General features: G+C 38.1%; 1 protein-coding gene across 1 annotated transcript; it reads right to left on the reverse strand.

The window, feature by feature from the left end:
• Positions 1-213: 213 nt before the first annotated feature.
• On the reverse strand, positions 214-17083 carry rorc (RAR-related orphan receptor C). The gene is made up of 11 exons (XM_035530906.2): positions 16854-17083; positions 5554-5639; positions 5130-5271; positions 4555-4887; positions 4329-4448; positions 4057-4178; positions 3445-3577; positions 3128-3235; positions 2776-2886; positions 2584-2693; positions 214-2251 (listed from the first exon to the last, which is right to left on the reverse strand). The coding sequence occupies exons 1-11, from the start codon at positions 16861-16863 to the stop codon at positions 2087-2089; spliced, it is 1440 nt and encodes a 479-aa protein (XP_035386799.2). The 5' UTR covers positions 16864-17083; the 3' UTR covers positions 214-2086.
• Between the last annotated feature and the right edge of the window lie 634 nt (positions 17084-17717).

Consider the following 17717-nt stretch of genomic DNA (forward strand, 5'->3'; position numbering starts at 1 on the left):
CACTGTAGTTGCCATGTAAACCTACTTGGAAAAATTAGTAACTAAATTTTATGAGATATCAGTGAAAACTTTGTGTCAAACATCTTAAGCATCCTCAAGACCAGTTTGTGTTTGTGAACATTATGATTTAAAACTAATACAGAGTATAGGATCAGTCAAACATTTAGTCAAAATCTTTTTTTATTTTCAACCATCTTTATTGTTATTGTTCAACCATCTTTATTGTGTGTGTTTTATTGTTGTTGTTTTTTTTGAGTGGGTGTTAAAAAAACAAATTAAGTAAAAATCATAAATGTTTGCGCATCAACCAGAAACTGAATTATAGTTATGACATCACATAATATAGAATATAGTTGTGAGGTCACATAAGACACAGGGAGGGAGTGTGACACGAGTGCAGGAATGGAGTGTTTACTCTCCACTGAAACAAAAATAATGAAGCATTGCTGTAAGCTGAAATAAAAGGAAAGAAAGAAAGTAGGAGTAGGGATGCAGCAAAGGAGCAGTTACAATCAGGGCATCTGTGGTACACGAGAAGCAATGCATGAGAAGCAATGCACAGCACTGGATGAGTGAACCTGTGGAGCCCGTGGGACACAGTTGAGGCAAATCAAGGTACAGGTGCAAGCAGTCAATAATAAGGTGATTGGGAGCAGGTGCGGTGTGAGTGTGTGTGTGTGTGTGTGTGTGTGTGTGTGTGTGTGTGATACAGTGGCTGTGTCCCTCGGGCAGGGTGCCTGGTGTACCTTGACAATAGTCCAATAGTCATAACATCTGGGATATCAGACCAAAATAATCCACATGAATACTTAGCAAGAGAGCAAGACTTCTTAATAGATTTATAAGACATATCATGCTCTCATGAATAGTACATAAACATTCATAAAAATAATGCTAGCATAGGTTGTATTATGTCATAAGATTCATGCTAAGTGCTGCCATTATAATTGTACAGTGTCTTTATAAACCCCTTACATGGTGTTTAAACACAACGTGTGAAGAGTAAGATCATAACAGATCTAATATCTTCGGCTACAATTACTTTATTTAAAAGTGAATATTAATAACCCCACATGAAACATAAAATGATTCAATATTTAATGACTAAACTGGGCTATATATAAAATTTAACTTTAAATATAAATGTAAATATATAAAAAGTATGGTGTAAAAGCAGTTTAGATGACGTAACTTAGACTGTATAAACACTGTGTGACCGAAGATTCATGGAAAAATCAATTCTGAATAAAGTCTCTCAGAAATCAGGTTGTAACACGTAAAACTGCAAGGGGTTCCTGGCTAAGCCATAGTAAGTTGTGTTCAAAAGAAAATTGTGGAATATGTCAAATTTTCCATCAAGCAATTATTTTTAATTAATGCAGTTTGTGCAATCATTCACAATTCATATGTATAAATAACCTAACTTACAATGGTCTTTAGTACTTGCTCCAGTTATCTACATAGTCCGAAATAAAGAGACTGAAATGAAGCAGACAACTGTACAAATGTAGAACATTCAAAAGAAGCAAAAAATAATAATTAAAAAAAATGCTCTATGGCAATGCAATCAATAATGTACAACTTCAAGGGACAGTCTAGTTACGTTTCTTTCTGTATATGAACAGACAGTGTGCATCAGAGTTGACCTAATTCTGTCACCCTTGTGCAAAGCCCTGTATCCTGATATGGTGTTCAAGTAAGTAATTTTCAATGCAACAGTCCCATAGTCTTGAAAGATTCAGTAATACTTCAAACAGCTTAGCAATGAGCCAACAGGGCCAAGAGGGTTTTCACAGACTGTAAAAAAGCCTTCTGATCACATTTATATACAGGCATCAACACTTAACAGCCTATACTACATAAATTAAAAAATACCATCACAGCTAAGCAGCTTAATATTTGTAACAATAGTTTTGTTTCACACTACAAAATAGCATGTGCACCAAAGTACACACACAAATATAATTATATTACTTTGATTATTATCTTTTCAGAATTACAAAAATATATTCATTTATTTTAGAAGGTTTAGACATATTAATTAAAATATTCTCTTAGTAACTGCACTGTGTTATTTGTTGTGCGTTCAGAGTGTAGCCACTGACTGTACATCAATGTCTGAACCAAAGAGCTCCTTGTAGAGAGCAGGAAAGAGAGAGTGAACTGTGAACGGATAGAGTTGACGGAACCAACGCAGCTTCTCTATATGCAGCGCACATAGGCTCCTCAACACCGTCACCTTCTGGTACAACTGAAAAATCACACAAAATAAAGAACCACATTTTCAGAGTCCGAAGGAAATAACTAATAAAGAAATGTCTTGTCTATTCTTATCACGTCCGATTTTCTCTTCCTTAATATTCTCCATTGTTTATTTCCTTCAACTACACTTGCATTCTACATAGCTATATTGCGATGGTCATGTCAATCTTTGCAGTGTGTAAGTTCTGGGCATGGTTTTCATTTTTCAAACGCACACGCACACGCACACGCACACGCACACACACACACACACACACACACACACACACACACACACACACCATGACATGCACACACAAGCACACAAACCTATGGACACACCTTGTGCAGTAGACTTTCCTGGTTGTCTCTGTGCAGGAGGTGACGGAGGGCTAGCTCCATGTCTTTTCTTACTCTCAGCACTCTATCTCTGTCCTCTAGACATGGGCGATCTGTAGACAGAAACAGCTATATCATTAATGTCTGTGTTGTTTTTATGAGAATGTCAAGCATGTTTGGGAAAATGTCCCATACCTGCGTTTATGAGTACGAGCGCACTGAACAGCGCCACCTGCTGTTCAGTTAGCCTCAGAGCACAAAGACTGTGAGCAAAGTCAAACACAGCTGCGATAAAATCACCGCATGCTGTAACACAGACAGACAGACAGACACACACACACACACACACACACACACACACACACACACACACACACACATACAAGAATCATCATAGGACAAAAGTAAAACTGCTAAGAGACATAAATAGATGGAAGGAGAAATGTAAGGATTTATAGAATGGCAGGGCATCCTAGTGGCATGACATCACACATTCCTCACAGAATCGAGAACACTGGGATTTTGTCATTTCAGATGTTTGGCTTACCAAGAGACTTGAACAGCTCTGTTCCAGCAAACTTGCCGTCAAAGAAGACTGTGCCATTTTCAGGGTTAAACAACCGACTCATACGGACCAGAACAACCTCCATCGAGCCTGAGCAAGAGGGCCGCACACAAACGGACACAACAACAAAAAGAGAGAGGGGAGGAACCTTACACAGATGCAAAAGACCAAGAAATGTAGACTGGGAGGAATGTGGAGAGAAAGAAGAGAAAACAAAGACAGATATGGAGGGGTAAGTGCTGACTCAGGGCATAGGCCTGACCTACTGGTCTGCCCTGCTGGACTGCATCACCACTCACCACTCTTGAGTAGGCAGATTTGATCATTCTGGCCAAGTTGCCGGAAGCCAGGGATGCGCTTTGCGAACTCCACTACATACTGCACTGCATCCGTTAGTCGCATTGCACAGTGCTGCCACATCTCATCCACAGTCTGTACAGAGAGAGAAAGAGAAAGTATGTGTGAGAGACAGATTAGATTAGATTAGATTAGATTAGATTAGATTAGATTAGATTAGATTAGATTAGATCAATGGTATCTGAACTCTAACCTACTGAACTGGTTAGGATACATTCTATGACTAAATGACAAAGCAGTTTTTTAAGTTGCTCTGAATAAGAGTGTTTGCTGAATGCCTAAAATGTAAAATAGATTGGACTAAATTCACAAGGTTAATAAATGAGAATCATGATAAAAGGCAAAGAATGGTGAAGGAAGGGAATTATGAATAAAGAAACACTGAGAGGACAAACACAGGTAGGCACTAATAGTCTGAGGTAGCACAACCAAACAGTTTTGCTCAGTGTGGCGGAGATGGAAACTATAGTTGTAGTAATGTAATGGTTAAGGGATTGTCTCATTTATTTATCATGTAGGCAGCAGAGAGGAATGCAGTGGTAGTGGTGTGGAACCTTGCTCTGGTAGGCATGGACCTCCTCCCTACTGAAGATCTTCCATCTGAGAGTTTGTAGCTCATCCACACGATACTGACTTGTCTCTCTGTGAGAACGCACAATACTTGCACACAGCTCCTCTACACACACACACACACACACGCACGCACACGCACACACACACACACACACACACACACACACACACACACAGTAGTTGTCAGAATCCCTAAACCTGAAAACATTCTTCTCACTAAACATCCTAAACTTGATTTTCAGGTCTGTCTGACCTATGTGCATTGAGGTAGGGTAGAGGCAGAATGAGCCTTCGGGATCAAAAGGTCGTAATTCCATTTCACTTGCAGGCATGCTCAGGATCGTGTCGGGAGTTGATTTCCTGGAGTCAAAGCCTATAAGAGAAAGCACAAAGACAGGGAATGAGAGATCAGCAGGAAAGGAGAGACAAACAGGGAGCAAGAGATAGACAAGGAGAGAGACAGACAGGAAGCCTCTCACCTCTCCCTGCTGAAAAGCTGCTGCTGTTTCCACTCCTCTGGGTACCTCTGTAGGCCATGCCCAGAGCCTGGGCCTCGCCTGTGGCACAGCTCAGGTAAGGGTGTACTTCTGTTGAGCGGATGGGCCGCTCTAGGTCCAGGGGGCAGGAGTAGGTGGGAACCAGGGGCTGGATGAGATGGGGTGAGTGGACGCGGGGTTCTTTACTGGTCCGGAAGGCAGGGAGACTCTGTGGCTCATCCTGGTTCGCCTGGAGACGCTGCTGCTGCCGGTGTCTCTCAACCTCAGCGATCAGAGAATCCCTTTGACGCTTAGACATGCGGCCAAACTTGACCGCTGAAGAGTCCACAGGGCAGAGAGTAAGTAAAGTTATTCAAATGGCAACACTAGCTAATGTCCAGTGTGTGCCATATTCAAGATACCATACTGAAAGCTTTGTATGCATCCCTCCTTCTGTTATCCTTTCTCTCTTTCTCACTCTCTATCTTTCCTTCTTTCTCTCTCTCTCTCTCTCTCTCTCTCTCTCGCTCTCTCTCTCTCTCTCTCTCTCTCTCTCTCTCTCTCTCTCTCTCTCTCACCATCCCGGCTCATTCCCTGGGCAACACATTTCTTGAGGCGGCAGCTCTGGCAGCGGTTCCTGCTGGCACGATCGATGAGACAGTTACTCTGTCTGGAGCAGGAATACTGTACACTGGATGACTGACTTCTCCGGAAAAAACCCTAAACCGAAGAGAAGAATAAGTGAGTGAGAGAGAGAGAGAGAGAGAGAGAGAGAGAGAGAGAGAGAGAGAGAGAGAGAGAGAGAGAGAGAGAGACAGACAGACAGAGGAAGAAATAGATAGGAGAGAGAGGAAGAGAGAGAGGAGAGTGAGTAGAATAACAATTATTTATCCACAAATCAAATCATAGACTAGTGTTAGGGAGAGAGTAATAAAAGTATAAATTAAAATTGGTCCATTGGCTGAATTCAGGGCTTAAGTACAAGTACAATATTGGTCTCACCTTACAGCCCTCACAGGTGATGACGCCATAGTGAACACCTGATGACTTGTCTCCACAGATTTTACAGGGGATCACCTCAATCTGAGCTGTACACACACACACACAAATTCAATTTTTAGTGAGGTGTGCTGTCCATGAACACATGTTCTGTATCCAATGAAGTGAACCCTGAAAACTGCAAATTATCATCTGATATTTAAAAAAACAAAAGGCCAAGACTGTACAAAACAATTGGTGAAATTAATGAGGTAGCAGGCCAAAAACCAAGCAGGGAGATAAACTCAGAATGTGTGTGTATAGCGTGGGTGTGGGTGTGCAAGTGTGTATGTGTGGTTGATATTTCAGTAAATCTAACCTGCTCACTGCTTGGAACTCAGATGTGCTTATGTGGCTATCTGGAGTGTACACACACTATACTGTTACCAAAGAACCTAAATATGGCCTTCTCACTCATACTCACTTGCTCTCATACTCGCTCTCTCTCTCTCTCTCGCGCGCACACACACACACACACACACACACACACACACACACACACACACACACACACACACAGCATATATATACATGCACAACAAGAGAAATTGATCATCATGTTGAAGTATACACAACCACTTAAAGAAGCACCCATATTATAGAATCTTGACTATGGCTGGCACCATGGCATTAGTAACTTTATCTCTGTATAAGCAGTTTTTGGCTTTCCTGCTAACAATATAGAGGGACAGATCATTCCCTGATGTAATGCTATAACTCTATCACTAAGCCTGCAGTGGAAAACTAGTTATTTCTTGGGACCCATGACATGATTTCCTTCTGGGCTGCCCTTAAGGACTACAGTCTTACTAATTTATTATAAAATGCCTGTGTCATAGGCACTCTGAAGAGCCGCTTTTGAAAACCATATTTGAGGAAACGGTATACACCAAAATGTCCAGTGTATTCTTATAGTGCAGATCACTGTCCATTAGGGATGAACTGAACATTGTGTAAATTCAATAATCTGACCGTTAATTCAATAGACATTTCCTGTCAAGAGGAGTAGTACTGATCACACAAACACATTTTCTCATCTCTTTAAGTAAGAAAATAAAACTCTCTTTTCATACCACAAAGAAAATCTTACTTTTAATAAAATCATACACACATCCCTATATTCTTCATATCATTCTTCTTTTCTGGCCTGGCTTGGACTTTAGCTTGAGAGTATTCTCAAAGATGACTTATCTATTGTCACATGAGGATATGAGTTTGATAGAGACTACAAGGCAATTCTGTAATTCATTCTGGACAAGGGCATCTGCCAAATGCTGTAAATGAAATGTAATTCTGGATTGTTTATCCTTATCCCAAAAAGAGCCATTTGGAAAACAAAATTCATTGTAAAAGTATCCTCTTTAGGACTTCCTATTTAAGGTACAAAGCCAGACTGAAATTCAAAGAAACATGATTAGGCTTTACTGTATATCGAAGTGAAATGAAACACCGGAATGAAACATGTGTATTTGTGTATTTTCTTAACCCCAAACTTTCAAGACTTTTTAGATTGCAGACAGCAATGTTAGGACCAGTCATTGCATACTCATAATCCCAGAGCAGGTGGGTGACATAAAATATGACATTTCTCATTTATTCCACTGTACACATACACACATTAACAAATCAGGACACTTCAACTAATGTTGATTAAAAAAATTAAGACAGAGTGTATATAATAATGACCTTAAATATAATGACCTTAAAATGCCCTGTTTTGTCTTCTGCAGTTACTGCCACTAATAAGCACAAGATGTGTTACATACAGGCCCAGCCTCAGAGCCATGCCTGCACACTCTGCCTCAGTCAACTGCATGTGTTTGAATATCCTCACACACCTTACTGCAGTAAGAAGACTTGATGCTGGCTCTTGAAAATCAAGTACCACTTTCCTATTCCAGAATTCCTTTCAATGGAAGATCTGATGAAACATGAAAAAAAACCTTCCCGTTATCCTGCCAGGATGAATGAATAGGCAATGAATTGGTATGAGTATGTCTCACACTTTTACTCATTCCCAAAACACCCTTTCAGTTTTTGGAAGGGGCTTTTGGGAAAAAAACTTTTTTTGCGGTGAAGGAGAAATGATGAGGGAGCAAAGTAGGAATGTTCCATACAGGCTTTCCCAAAAGTACTGCTTCCTGCAGTCATGATGGACAAATACTGTTCATTCAAAATGTATTGTTGGGAATAACGCCAGGTTGCAGTTTAGATTGACATTGGCAGATATGTAGATGTTATTTTTCACAACTATTGCCTGATTTATGAAGATCAGCAAATTTATCTCATTTCATTTGTGTGCTCTTTAAACTTTCCACATATTGACAAACTGGCATCTGACATATTTTTTACCCCAACAAATCAGATGGCATGGCTGAGCCATAAAGGCTTTCTAAATACATAGACCTTGAAAACTAAAATCTACATGGAAAAATGTTTTTCTACATAAGAAATTCTAATGATGCCAATAATTGTAATGTGTTATGTTTTGAAAAATATATTCCTAGGTTATTTTTTTATTGAATCTTTGATTTTTATTTTGACTTATTCATTACTTTTTGGTTTTAACCTCAGCTGAAAGTAATATTTCTTCATTTAAGGTATGAAAGCAAGGTAAAATATATACCAATCATATTAAGGTAAACAAAATATCAGTGACTAATTGTTTATCTATGGTTCTTATTTTACTTCTTTTTCCCCCAAATACATCATTTTTAAGGGGACTGTAAACAACCTATGATGATTGGTACCTAGTTGTGAATGAACAAACCTGGTTGCTAGCTGCTCATAAAGCAGACATCAGGAGGACTTATGTCATAAAGCTGACCAAGTGAGGCCTTTATTTAAAAGTAATTATTTGCAAATATAAAAGGATCTCTGCCTAAAACATTTATTAGTCAATTTGAAACATAAGGTATTGTATCTGAAGAAAAGTGAACAAAATTATTTCAAATGTGGAATATTTATACCACTTTTGAAACACATAGAAAAGAAGTTAATTAAAGTTTTAATGAGTCAACATCATTATGATTGGCATTATTATTGTAATTGCATTATGATTGTAATGTCTCAAGATACAGATTTACCTCGATTTAGGAATTTTTTGTTTTGGGATTTAACTATTTGAATTGAATTGCTAGCCTTGGTCAAAGAAAAGTCATTTAAAATAAAACCTAGTATTCTACAGGATCAGGAACAGGATGCAATAATCTGTAAATCCAATCGATATGAAAAGGAAAAATGAGGAACATTTTTAACAATGGGAAAAAAAACTTTTGTCCACAAGAGGGAGAGCAGCCCTACTCAGCCAAAAGAACTCCTGCAAACTGCATCATTTTGGTTGTTTCCTGTTTGCATATTTATATTTTAGTGTTATTTTTTGTACTGGTTAGCTCTGAGCTAAGGGCACAAACAAGTTCTTGCTGCTTATAAGACATGAATATCTGTGAATATCAAGATTAAAACCCTTGTAAGTGAATTGTAAATTAAACACTGCAGAGGCTCTGCCTCTGAGCCATATTGACATTTACAGTATGTAGATAGTGCAATACTTAGGGGAGTCTTAGTCTTATTAGCTTGACCTTTATCAACATAGAATTAAAGTTTCCTCTCGTTGGCCTTCCCACCAGGACTATCAAAGGCTCTACCATGCTAAGAGGACTGAGTGTGACAGGCATTTCTCACTCAGAAAATGAAAACATCAAAAACTACAAAAATCTCACAAAAACAGAGACAGAAAAAGAGAGAGAGAGTGGGGGAATATTTGACTGAGAGAGGAGGTGGACTTGAAGGTGTCAACCTCAGAGTCTTTTTAAGTGGTTTACTGGCTTTTCTTTCACTCTGACTATTCCTCTTTCATGTAGTCTCTTGCTTTTTCCTTCCCTTTCTCTGTCTCTCTCATAAAGAATATGCCTGCCAGTAAGAAACTCTTTTATCTGTGCTTTCATTGCCAGGAATGTCCATCCCCCTCTCCTTCTGACCCCCCATCTCAGCTTGTCTCTCTCTTTTCCAATCTTTCTCTCTCTCTTCCAATCTTTCTCTCTCTCTTCCAGTCTTTCGCTCTCTCTCTTCCCTCCTGTTTCTTTTCCATTCATTCCGTATCAGTAACACATTGTACTTTGTCTTCGTTGAGATGCTCATGGAATCTCATACAGGTTCTTAAGAGGATTCATGTAACAAAAAAACACGATTAATTGAGAGTAATTCTTTGACACTATTACCATCTGCCTGCAATCGGTCTGCAATGAGTTAGTCAGTAGATACCTGTGACCAATTTAGCCAACTTCATTTAATACTGATCTATGACTGTGTCAGACAAAGCGGGTGTTTCTGTGTCAGTGTGTGTTTATGTCAGTGTGTCAGTTCTTGCGTGTGTGCCCTGATTTTGGGCACCAAAGGGAACTCCAAAGAGCTCTTCATATCCGCAGTATATACAGTACTCTTGAAAAGAGTGTGCCTGCATGAATGTGTATGTGTGTGTGTGTGTGTGTGTGTGTGTGTGTGTGTGTGTGTGTGTGTGTGTGTGTGTGTGTGTATTCATACAACTACTGGTAAAAGAAAATGCTTATGGATGAGAACAGCTTGAACAGACTTGTTGCATATTCTACATCAAGCAGTTTTCATGTTCTTGAATGTGTGTGTGTGTGTGTGTGTGTGTGTGTGTGTGTGTGTGTGTGTGTGTGTGTGTGTGTGTGTGTGTGTGTGTGTGTGTGTCTGTCTCTGTGTATGTTTGTGTGTGTAAGCCTAGACAGAACAGTTGCAGACCAGGTGAATTTCCTGTTGTTTGAGGTTCACAGTCACAACTACGTGAGCCACAGAGACCCTGACATCTCTTTCTCTTTTTGTTTCTTTCTCTCTTCTAGTTGGCACTGTCCATATTCCTAAAAGGGTTACATGACAAGAAGTAAAGTGGAAATAATACACAAACACACAAACAGACAGACACTTATACACCCAGACAAGTGTTTGTATGCACATGAACACATAGTCATTACTCTGTGGTATTCTCTAGTCTGTTATGATTTCTTTGACCGGATGAAGATACCGCCACAGTACACCAGTTTTAATATAATTCATATAAATGTCTCTATGTATCTGTGTATCTTTAATTTGACCATCAAATTTCCATTCTCACTAGCTACTTTTGTTCACGCAACAACAAATTCACTGACTTTCACATGCTTTGGGTGAACAGTAAACACACAAACACATGCACGTGCAAACACATCAAAATCCACTATTTGAAACAAAGCGTTTACGTAGCATTCTAATTCTGTATCAGTCCCCCACCCCCTCAAAAACCACATGCTGATAACGAGTAAATATACTCATTCTGCACTTCACCTCTCCTGCATCTCTCTGTTCACCTTAACCACATGCTGATACAAACAAAAAGCTGTCACATTTCTCTTACGCTGACCTCATTCCTTATCTTACCTCTCTTCTCTGCCTATCATGCTATCTCTCCATGATAACCACACACAAAGGCAGATGTACATAGACATAGAAAACACTCATGAAAACAATAATGCTTCATTAGATATGATTTGATAATGCCCCAATACACATAGCACATTTTGTATTGTATAAACTCAAAAGTATAACTGATGACTACAATAAACTTAATGATAACTGTATACAGAAAATTCTGACAGCAATTTCCCACGATTCACTCCTTCATACATATTGAATGATGCCTTTTAAGTGTGCTGATATAGCCGTTCCTATTCTTGTTGTTTTATTTTGAAATAGTATGGTAGTTATATAGTTGCATAATAAATAAGTCCAAAAAAATGTATATTAGCCGAAATTTAAAATAAGAAAAAGTAATCGTCTGCATCTATAAACTGTCAATCATTAGAAATCTTTACCTTGATTTGATCCAATTGTATCACTGTAGGTACATTAGTTTACTGAAAGAAAGATATGATCTGGCATTTGCCCTGTAACTGTCAGTCAGATATAAATGCTGATATTATCTTACACTGCTGATACAGCAAAATAGGCCACAATGACATTCATACAGGAGAGCGAAAAATCTGTTGTATATTCACTTTTTCTATAAATGCTCACTTGCTTTTTTGTGAGTAATATCAAAAATGAACAATTTAGTTAACACAAGAAAAAAATCCTTATAATATCACAAGCAAAAATGGATAAGATTACCTCAAAGGGACCACACATAATGACCAGTGAACATCATGATCACATCATTAATGGGTATGCCATTACACTGTTAAAGACTCCCAGCTTTCTGACACCCGAGCCTGTACACTTACACCCCAGCCTGTAAACTTACACCCCAGCCCATACACATACACCCCAGCCCGTATACATATACCCGAGCCCATACATATACACCCCAGCCTGTACACTTACACCCCAGCTTGTATTCTTACAGTCTGGCCCATACTCTTACAGATGAATGGATTCAGGTCAATGGACTCAGCTGAGGTGGTTTTGCAATGTACTTGCTATCCAAAAGCCTTTGTTATTGCCAGAATCATGATTTTGGACTTCAAGGAGTTCTGAGGTCCCACTGTCATGGCTGGTCAGATTGCAAACTGATCACTAACAATCCTCAGGTTCCATAACAATGTAGTTTAGTTGATAGCTTATGGCATTTATCAGACACTTATCCAGAACGACTTACAAAAGGTCATTTACTAGAATGCATCCTAGCCAGTACAATAGGTTAGAGTACAAGATACCATTGAACTAGGATACTTCCAGATATAGGAGATAGTGCTGACACCTAGAAAGAATTACAAAATGTTCATAAGTGCAATACCAAACAACAATAAGTACAGAAATATATTTTAAAAGTTGAAGAATTGAAGAAATATATTTTAAAAGTATTTGTCCAACATTTGGTTGTTTTGTAGATAATGGTCATTAAATTACAGAACATAAAAAGGTTGACAACACACATTCAAGAATATATCTGTCGATCACACCAAGAATCAACAGATAAGGCATCACATCTAGACTTTACACTGCATTATTATGTAATCTTTATAGCTGAGGTTTGATGCAGAAATGGAAAAACACCTATTAGTTGCCACTGGATTGGTGGGTGAATATCAAGGGTGAATGTTTCTCTCTAATCTTCCTCCATTTGTTCTTTTTTCTTTTTTCCCTGAAACCCCTGTCAGCATTTTGCATTATAAACTCTTCAAACCTCAAAGTTCCACTGACGGAAATCCTCAAGATGAACAAAGACTTCGTCGAGACAAAAAACAGATGTCGAGAGAAAACCAGACGGAGGAAGAATTAATGTCTAAAAAAGGCACAAATTGAATTTAAATACAAACAGCAGTGCTAGAACTATGAATCAAGTATACCAGTTGGAAAAATAATTTATTTAGTACACCCGCATACACACAGAAAAAAGTTAAATACTGTGGTGGCACCTATCCTTAACTTGGCACTTGACAGAAGACTAAATATGTCCTTTAACTAATCAGTTATGTGCTTTGCCAAATAAAAAGTAGTTCACAGCAGTGGAGGAAAGCCAACATGTTATCAAATTGAATTCCAATTTTGGTATTTCTTATTTTCAGTTTCAAACATTCTTCTTGAAGAGTAAGTGCATTATTAGAAATAGACAATGTCTGCATTATTAGTTTATGAAGTACGTGTTATTAGAAAATATTCTTTATCATTGCATAATCCCCAACAAGGAAACACACATTATATCAATATATAAAACAAATCAACAAATCTATAGTATATGAGTGGGTGTTAAATAACAGCCATTGCGTCTATTAAGCAATTAAACAGCTGTGTCATGTTGAACTCATACAAATGCAGAAATGGAATTTTGTGACAGATAGAGACTGACACGGTTACAAATGGAACATAGAAGAGTGAAAAAACACCTGTGTGAAGGTTTCATAAAAGAGTTTCGTAAAACATACATCAAAAGACTACGTATTCCTAAAATCTTAAGGACACTGCAAGAAAATACTGTAGCAGAAAAGGGCCTATGTTTGGTGAGACATTTCAGTGTTTCACCTAGGCGGAGATGTTTTTGATCACTGGTATTTTGATGGATCAGAGAGTGCAGTTCTTGATTTCAGTATATGTTTTAAAATGTAAAGACCAGTTAAACAGAAAACTAATATAAAAAATTTATTCCCCCCCCCCAATCAAAGAAAACATGAAAGGATTATATGAAGCAAAATGGTTTATTAATCTTAATCTATATAAAACAAATATATATAAAACTGTTTTCTTATTTAAAATAAGTAATGATTGTTATTTTCCAGGTAATGTCACCCATGTTCAGCATTAGCACAGAAATCATGAAATAAAAGTATAGGATGGAAAAGAGCAGCAAACAAAACTATATATTCACACCTGTGCATTTGGGAAGGGTGAAGCAGTTTTGCAGCTGGTAAAGTGCTCTCTGGTTACATGTTTATGATGTGTGTATATGTATGAAGCGAAAATCTAGTGCAGAGGTGCAAACGTGCAAAATTATGCAGATTCGAAATACATCCAGAAACATCTGATACTGTTACTGCATCTGAACACGTCTCGTGTTTCAAATATCTTTCCCTTTCTTTCTCCCACCCATCCCTCTGTGTGTCATATACACATGCATACATACTACGCACCAACACAGTACTGCTGTTCCTCTATTAACTCCTTTAAAATCACTTGACTGGAAAGGTTAAAGATTTCTCTCTCAAACACAAACGTAATGTAAGAGATCAGAACAAGAGAGGCTATACATTTCTAAGTATGTATAGCCTCTCTAATGTGGATTTAAGAGTTTTAACATGCTTTAACATGCTGCCCCAGTCAAGAATACACTCAGACCAACACCGATCACACTTCACAACTATTTCCTCGTTCACGATCACCAGTTTATTAATTACTGCCTTCACCTGTTCCAAATTACTCTGCTGCTATTTATCCCCCACAGGTGGGCTCCTCCAGCGTGCCGCATTCAGCCTGCAGAGCCTGAAAGTTCGCGCGCTTCTATAGTTTCGACCTTGACTCGCTAGCACGTCTATCCAGCCCTGCCAGATTCCTTGACTACTCTTGTTTTGTTTTGGGTAATAAAATCCTGCCATTGCCTTCATCACTCACGTCTTGCTCCTTTGTTCAGTAATGGCACATATGCACACTAAAATAATATTTATATAAATGCTTAAAGAGCTTCTGAAAACATTTTTTTTCATCTTCTATCAACCACCAGATATCATTTGCACACGTTGACTGGCCTCGCATAGGATACTGTATGAGTTTAATTCATACAATAATTAAGGAAGAAATTTGCAAAGCACAAAAATAATATACATGATTTTCTACCAACCTCAGACGAGGCTGGTCAATCAAAGGCTCTTTAAATGAATACATTAGTCAATTTCACTTTTTAAAACCTTTTAATTCCAGTTCTAACCTGCAATGGTGAAATGCGAAGTCAGGATCTATTTGAGCGGAATGACGGTACTGGGTTCCAATTTGAATTTATTTCAAATGTTCTCTATTAAACATTTTCAGCCTTTTCCCCTGCAGGAATAATAAATGAATTAACAAGTACTAAAAGTCATAAGCATGACGGTCGGCAGTCATATTCTGATTGGATGCCGTTAACTGAATGTAAACCTTAAGTCGATAAATCTGCTATAGCCCTGTCGCTATAGTTAACTTCCTAACTGGACTTCAAATTTGTCATCCTTTTGTCAAAAGGACATCTGAAATTAGCATTCGGGCTAATGGAAAATTGTATGTGTTTTGTGGGCAAAAGAAGCCTGGTGACAGGAACCAACTCTTGTTCCACTGCCTTGATTGGGGTGTGTATAAGTCTGAATTGGTCTGCGTCACTCTGGGCTGCAGACATGGTCTCAGCCCAAACCAGCTGCTTTTTTTATATACACATTAAACCTAAAAACATTCTGGATCTAAAAGAGAAAAAAAAATCAAATTTAAAAGTCCATCTTTAGGCTTAAGACTGAACAGACCAATTTGTTTTGTTTAAACATTTTTTTATATTACTCTGTGACTTTATTATAAATACTTTCCATAATAGTATTAATGTTACTACAATATTACTATAATATTGGTAATACAAAATTTACCAGATATGTAAGATAAATAAATAAACAGAAACAAAACAATGAAAACCATTTAAGGTGAGTTTGTTAAAAGCACTGTAACTAAGTCAAACTATTAGGGAGACTAGAATGGTACCCACTCTACCATTTAAAGATGTCTTCAGCAGCGAAATGCTTTTAGCTATATGCACGAAACGTATTGCTCAATAGGCTTCTACCAGTCAAAAACATGTGAGTTTAAAATATATTTGTCTTGCACTTTAAACCTCTAAATCTTGACTATCATTTCAACGATTCTACTGCTAATGCAATTTTTTGTATTGATGATTTCCATATAAACTGTATACAATACTTCTGTATTCACCATTGCTGGGGTACTTTCTTCCCGTCACTGACAGTTTTCAATTTATTGCAAAGACAAAATACAAACTGACTCCTGAGTTTCTAAAGGGAGGATGAAGACAGCCATGCACTATGTTGTGGCATGTTTAATGTTTAGGTATGTGTCAGAAGACAAATGAAAACCCCCTCGTTCAATTCACTAACAGAAGCTCCCACACCCACAGAAACATAAAGGCTTAGCTTTCATGACACTTAATGTAGAAAGTTCTACTCAGTGAACAAACTATGTGAAAATAATTTAAAAAAAACAAAACATTAAGGCCTACAAATATCTCTTGAGAGAATCCAAAGAATATTTTTTTTTTTTTGTCACACTGGCTTCCCAACCAGCCTGAACACACAATGACCAGAACTCTGTCAAAATATTGATCTCACATTCAAAGGGAAGGTAAACAGCAGACTCTGTAAAGCCAGATAGCCACTGAAGAGCAAAACAGACAGACTTCATTCTAAATTTGATAACACGGAAGAGCAAACAACCATAAACAAAAGAACTGTGTAAGATGAAGGGTCAGATGTTACTATCAAATGAAAATGGAATTTAACATTTTCACAACCCCTGCTAAGCTGCATTTCACAAACAATGTTTGTTGCTACGAGTTTGTTTCCTTTCACAAGGTAGGCGACATTGCCTAAACAAATGACAATGCTAACACTAAAGGGTGCAGAAATTTGTTTTGATGTAAACAAGCATCTCTCACATACCCACAAAGACATACATTATCACGTGTACACATGCATTACACACATACATGTACATGACGTTTGAGATGTACAAAACACACCAGTGCCTACCTCGCATCATCTTCACAGTATGCGTGCCCGAAGTCTTTCTCTGCCCGAAGTTTTTTTTCCCTAAAATTTGAAATATCTCTCACTCTCTCTTTCACTATCTCTCTCCTTGATGATACTGTTAAAGTGTAGGAGAGATCAGAGAAAGATTAAGTGTTTTACGGTTGATTTGTGAGTGTATGCGTGGTGCGTGTTGGCATGCATGTGTGCATTTGAAAGTGACAGAGCGGGAGAGGGCCTGTCCCTTTCACACAAACCGAATGTACAAACACTACCTGTCATTTATGCTCACACTCTCTCTCTCTCTCTCTCTCTCTCTCTCTCACTCTCTCTCTTTCACTCTCTCTCTCGCTATTGCACACTCTCAGGCATTCTCTCATGTTTAGTCAATCTCTTCCTCCGTACTAGTTTTTAAGTTCATTTTGCCTTGCTTTACAACTTACAGATGCACTCTCCATACACCAAAGCAAATTTCAGTCAAATTAGGAACTGCTTGTGTAGAAATGTGTTCATAAGTGTGGCGGACAAACAGCACGCACCATATCATTGCAATCTTCACTATCCCTCTCTGATCCCCTTCTAACAGAGCGCATTCATTCAACTCATCACTCATATCATTCAACTGTACTATTCACCTCTCTGTCCAGCTTACACCTCACAGATTTTACTGCAAAGTACTCATGATAATTATCAAATTATTAAACCAACTCATTATCATGATGTAGTGATGAGAACCACAAACCACTAAAAACAGACTAAGATCGAAGATATTAGATCCCTCTTAAGTATTTTCTATACACTCGCAACAAAAGTTTCATATAACCTGTCATAAATGTTTTTGTTATAGATTGTCCTTTTCCAGACTGT

Source organism: Electrophorus electricus, chromosome 14, assembly GCF_041902795.1.
Source record: "Electrophorus electricus isolate QZ-2024a chromosome 14, ASM4190279v1, whole genome shotgun sequence".
NCBI lineage: Eukaryota > Metazoa > Chordata > Actinopteri > Gymnotiformes > Gymnotidae > Electrophorus > Electrophorus electricus.

Coding starts and splice junctions, on each gene's coding strand:
- rorc (XM_035530906.2), bottom strand. Junction 5,272..5,553: donor TCACCTGTGAGGGCTGTAAG/GTGAGACCAATA, acceptor TCTTCGGTTTAG/GGTTTTTTCCGGAGAAGTCA. Junction 2,887..3,127: donor AGAGCTGTTCAAGTCTCTTG/GTAAGCCAAACA, acceptor TCTGTGTTACAG/CATGCGGTGATTTTATCGCA.